General features: G+C 35.4%; 1 protein-coding gene across 2 annotated transcripts in view; it reads right to left on the reverse strand.

The window, feature by feature from the left end:
• TSPAN19 (tetraspanin 19) overlaps positions 1-4,898 on the reverse strand; it is a 13,508-nt gene that overhangs the window by 7,510 nt on the left and 1,100 nt on the right. The window contains exons 2-6 of one of the 2 annotated variants that reach the window (XM_035901698.1): positions 4,174-4,419; positions 3,972-4,064; positions 3,804-3,876; positions 2,615-2,745; positions 1,352-1,426 (exon numbers count right to left, since the gene is read on the reverse strand). In XM_035901698.1, coding sequence (XP_035757591.1) covers positions 1,352-1,426; positions 2,615-2,745; positions 3,804-3,876; positions 3,972-4,037 — 345 coding nt within the window. In that variant the 5' untranslated portion in view covers positions 4,038-4,064; positions 4,174-4,419. The remainder of the gene's footprint in view (positions 1-1,351; positions 1,427-2,614; positions 2,746-3,803; positions 3,877-3,971; positions 4,065-4,173; positions 4,420-4,898) is intronic. The other variant, XM_035901699.1, reaches the window with a different exon arrangement.

Raw genomic sequence — 4,898 nt, forward strand, 5'->3', positions numbered from 1 at the left:
TATTTAAAAGAAGGGTAGATGAGGTGCTTAAGGACATGGTTTAGTGGTAGGATGGCAGTGCTAGGTTAACGGTTGGATGTGATGATCTTAAAGGTCTTTTCCAACCTAAGGGATTCTATGATTCTATTCTATGACATAATAATAAGCATAAAACCAAAATTGATTCTACACCTAATGTGATACAAACCTGTGTGAGCACTATACAATCTAACCAGGACATGTATTTCTTTCAGCTGGGAGAGTTAGCAGCTCACTTTGGCCCTAGATTAGGCATTTTTGCAGAGACTGTTTAAATACACCTCCTACAGTAGTTGAAATGGACAAGTTGATGTGTGATTATAGAGGGTGTAGCTGGGAATACACGCAGAGGAGAACTCCTAAGCCACTGAAAGGTTTCATTATAAAATAGGAAAAAAATGAGGCTTTTCCAACTTATTCCCCTTGCTACAGCCATCCTAAAAACAAAACTCAAAAGCTTGCACAGTGAATGATGATGTTACCATCATTTATTATACTTTAGCAACACTTAATTAAGGTTGAGATCAAGTGCAATTACAGCTGATATAAATTTAACTGCAATCTTTCAACCAATTTTCCTAGCACAAATAGCTGACTCCAGAATGCATCATTCCTGACAGTTCAAATCTTTCAATATGTAAAACCATCATATCAAACAGGGAGGACTCCATCATTATAAATTAACATCTAATGAAGAAATCTTGATGATACAGATTTACTTTGATGGACTAGAACTAATTTATTTGTGGTGTACCCTGCCTGAAAAGCAACAGGATTTGGAGAACTGTATAAACCTTATGAGACCAGTGTCATGGGAGGTTTTCTCAAATCATAGATTTTGGAATTATGGAATAGGGAGTCAGTCAGACCTGTATGAATTCAGTACAGATTACCTTCCACATAATACTGTGAGGAGTGCTCAAGCTATTGGAGCTGCTATATGCAGAAAAATAAATGACTGAGTAAAGTTTCAAAGCATTACAGTTACTAGCGACAACAGCTATGCTGGTACTTATTGTTGCTTCCTGTTGTTAAAAGCAAAGATACAACACAACACTGTTGATTCCACATTTCTGAACAGCAAGAGTATGTTTTGTTGAAGAGGAGAAACAGGAAATATATTTCCATGCACTGTTCTTTACAACTATTGAAACACTGATTCTTCAAACTACATTTTCCACATCTCCTGCTACGCCTGGTCTACATGTAGAATACTCAAGTTCAAAAAAACATGATACAGCATGCAGCAAAAACTGACTACTAGAATTTTTTTAATTCATTGAAAGAAACCATTTTGAAATTATCAGCAGTCTCACATTGTTTATTTACATACCTCCTCTTTCTTCATGAATATCAGCACCAATGTTGCCATCTGAGTAACAAACACCAGGACCTGAAAACTCATATACTGAAAAAAAAAATTAAATTACGTATAAACATAACACTGAACAAGTGAGCAATGCCATAAAAAATTCCAAAAGCTCATGTATAATCCTTCATGGCTATTATTTCGAGTCATTCCAACAAAAATAAGAAATATTTTTTCTTGGAAACCCTCAGAAAGTGACATTGTAGTCTAAGAGACAGGCTTCAGGCAAAGCACAACAAAGCCATCACTTTCTTGGAAGTGAAGAACAAAAGCTGTTGTTAAGCAGCTGTGTTCCACTGAAGAAAACTCTCATTTCTTTATTTCCTGTTTGAATTATCATGGTGTCCAAGTCTCATGCCTAGTCAAGGATTCCTTTGAGCTATAAGACACATAAACAAAACAAAAAGGTAGTTGATTTTGTTCATTTCAGTGAGATGAAATCTTCACCCAGAGTATGTAGAGATTGTGATAGTACATACTTCCGTGGAAGTTGGAAATGAGACACTTCTTTCTCTTTCATCACCTAACAAATTGTGAGGCAAACACTACAGGCCTAGGGCAACAGAGGAAGGAAGAAAGAACAAGATTCCTGGTTAGAGCATCCAGGCTCCTCTCACTCATTCAGATCGCTCAAAAAGGGTGACAATAAACAAAAGACAAAGGAAAAAATGTAATCAAAGTGATCATAAGAATGTATAGTTACAGCATAATTTTTCAGAAATCAAAGCATTCTTCCCTTAAAAAGGAGGAAGGGTATAAGAATATGGAATATCCGGGTAGGTCTACACAGGTAACGGCTTTTTAATCATACTCTCCATTTTGATGTTGTAACCATACTGTAGCTACTTGTGCCTTCAACCTGCAATATTTTGTGGCAGGCTTTTCTTTGTTTCTTCAGCACATACTAAGCACGTGAGCACATCCTGAGAGATAGTTACTCTGCATAATTTCAATACTAAATTGATTTTTAAAAATACAGTGGTTAAAATCTTTGCCGCATCAAACTGCAAGTGTTTTGTCATTGAAAACATTCATGCAGTGATATGGAAGGATCTTCAATTTTGTTCAGAATTCATTTGAGCCAGGACTTTATCTACAAATATCTTTCTATCAGCAGGTTTGTTAAGCATTGTATGTGGAAATCACAACATCAAGACAGGATCTGTTTTCATGCACACAAAACTTCTTTTCGTTTTATGAGAAAGTTGGAGTCTGATTTACACTTACTGTAACTAGTAGACATTTGATTTCCTTAACACTTCCAAGGAATCCCACAGCTGATGTAAAAGCAATAGCAGATCCAATTCCAAGTAACATACAAGAAATGTACGCCACTAGCTGGTTCTCATCTGAAGAAACTGTAACACAGTGCATCATACTTCTGGGGTTTTTTTGAGACTTCCACTTACGAAACTTATTCCAGAAAAACAGTTAAACCTTTGCAATGCCATTACTGAAAGGATGGAAATAGTAGAATGCTAAAAGGATATTATTATTACTTATGCTACCTACAGTCACAGAAGGAAAAAGATGTATTTTCATAAATTCAGAGGATGGAAATAACATATGAGATGTAAACAGAACATACTCAGCTGAACAGCGTGAATTATTCGCAATGAAATCAAAGAACAATTACAAGTTTACAGTATTTTTGTTTGCCAAAATTAGCAGCACATCTACAAATCCTACGTGGCCATAGATATAGTTCTCATTAAATCCAGTCACAGAATCAGTGCTATCCTCCCTTTTTGTGACTGGCCACTTTCCCCTTTCCACTTGAACCATTTCTGCATATATATGGAAAGTAGCAGGGGTTTTCATTACTTCCATCTCAAATGCTTCATCCCAGAATTACAGTATTGAATGATTCCCATCCCACCGGTTGGAAACTGATGCTCCTTAGTGCAGCCAATGCAGACAACTCTTTAAGAGCACAGATGTTGTTACGTGACCCAAAACTTACTTCTCTGTGAAACAATTTGATAGACACTCTGGGAAATAGGAGTATCTATATGGAGAGGCCCAAGCTCCGACTTGTGTTCATTCCACCCAAATATCCACCTAAAGGATCTATAATCTTGTCAAATGCAAGCCAAATGCAGTCTGGTAAATTATATAAAGAACAGATCAATACATCTGATTTATATTTCAGTGATTCAACTATAAGCCATATGCTGAGAGAAATAAATAAATTGTATAAATTATAATCATATATAAATATTAGATATACTGATATATATTTTCCCCTCTTTTGATAATCATACTGTCTAATGATGGAAAATATACACAACAAAAAAAAATAACCTATGCAATTCAATCCAATACTGCCACCTTGTGAAAAAAAGATTCTATAGCTGTTTCTGTTGATTTATCTTGCAATCCTTTGAAACAAAAGAAAAATTCTGTTTATACTCACATAACACACTAAATAAATTGTTTCTGTCAAAGAAAAGCCATAGACCAAATGTCAAAAGCATAAGACCCAGAGCCTGGAAAAAAAAGGAAGATTAATGTTTTAATTCAAGACAATTTAAAAAAAATAATCTGAAGCTGCTAAATAAGAAAAAGAAAACAGAATTTTTACCAAGAAAATTCCATTGAAGACATTTAAGTAGTACTTCTGTATTAGTATTTTATCTCTTATTTTCATTCTTTGGTTTTCAGTTTTGAATCACAGCTGAAAATATAATCATACAGTCAGTTCAACATGAAACATATAATCAAACCTATCAATTACAATGGGTTTTACTTTCTTCAGATAAAGTTTTATAAATTTAAACAGTCACCTGATACATTGAACAAAAAATAGTGACAACAGAAGCATCAAGATGGTGTCTGGTCTCAACTGCCTCTTATATTACATTGCACACATTCTTTTTTAAGAATTTTTTTCTTAACTACTAAAATCATTTGGAGGCAGCATGTATGTAGGAAGATTTATATTGAAGAGATGGCGAGAGTTACGTAGCTTGGCATACACTTGTCCTTTTATTCTTCAATGCACTTAGTTTTCCAATTATTAAGGATACCTGCTGAAATGAAGAGGGAGAATCATAGTAAAGATATAAGCCCTCCTTTGCCTACTGATTTCAGTGCGATCCAGTACACATTTCTAGCAAAGCCATGAGAGCTGCCAAACGGTTCTATGAACTGTCTTGTGCTAAACTCCGGAGTACACTTTTGAAGTGAATCTCACAGTCACCCCCACTTACTTTTTTCCTCTATTTTTTGTTAGGGAATGTAACAGGATGTGCAAACTTGAATTCCCTTCAAATGAAACTAAATCAAGAGATGCACTTCACTGGTCATCAACAGCAAGTAAGCACTCGGTTAATGAAAGGGCAAGCAGAAACCCTGACCATGAAATACACACAAAGTGTGCATTAGAACCTGAGTACCAGCTGTATCACCCTTGCAAACGTTTGCAAACCGCAACAGAACCACAGGGAAGTCACATGGGTATTCTCATCTTGAATGCAGTTTAGCATTTTTCATTGTTTTTCATTTCAGC

Source organism: Egretta garzetta, unplaced genomic scaffold (assembly GCF_000687185.1).
Source record: "Egretta garzetta isolate BGI_Z169 unplaced genomic scaffold, ASM68718v1 scaffold68, whole genome shotgun sequence".
NCBI lineage: Eukaryota > Metazoa > Chordata > Aves > Pelecaniformes > Ardeidae > Egretta > Egretta garzetta.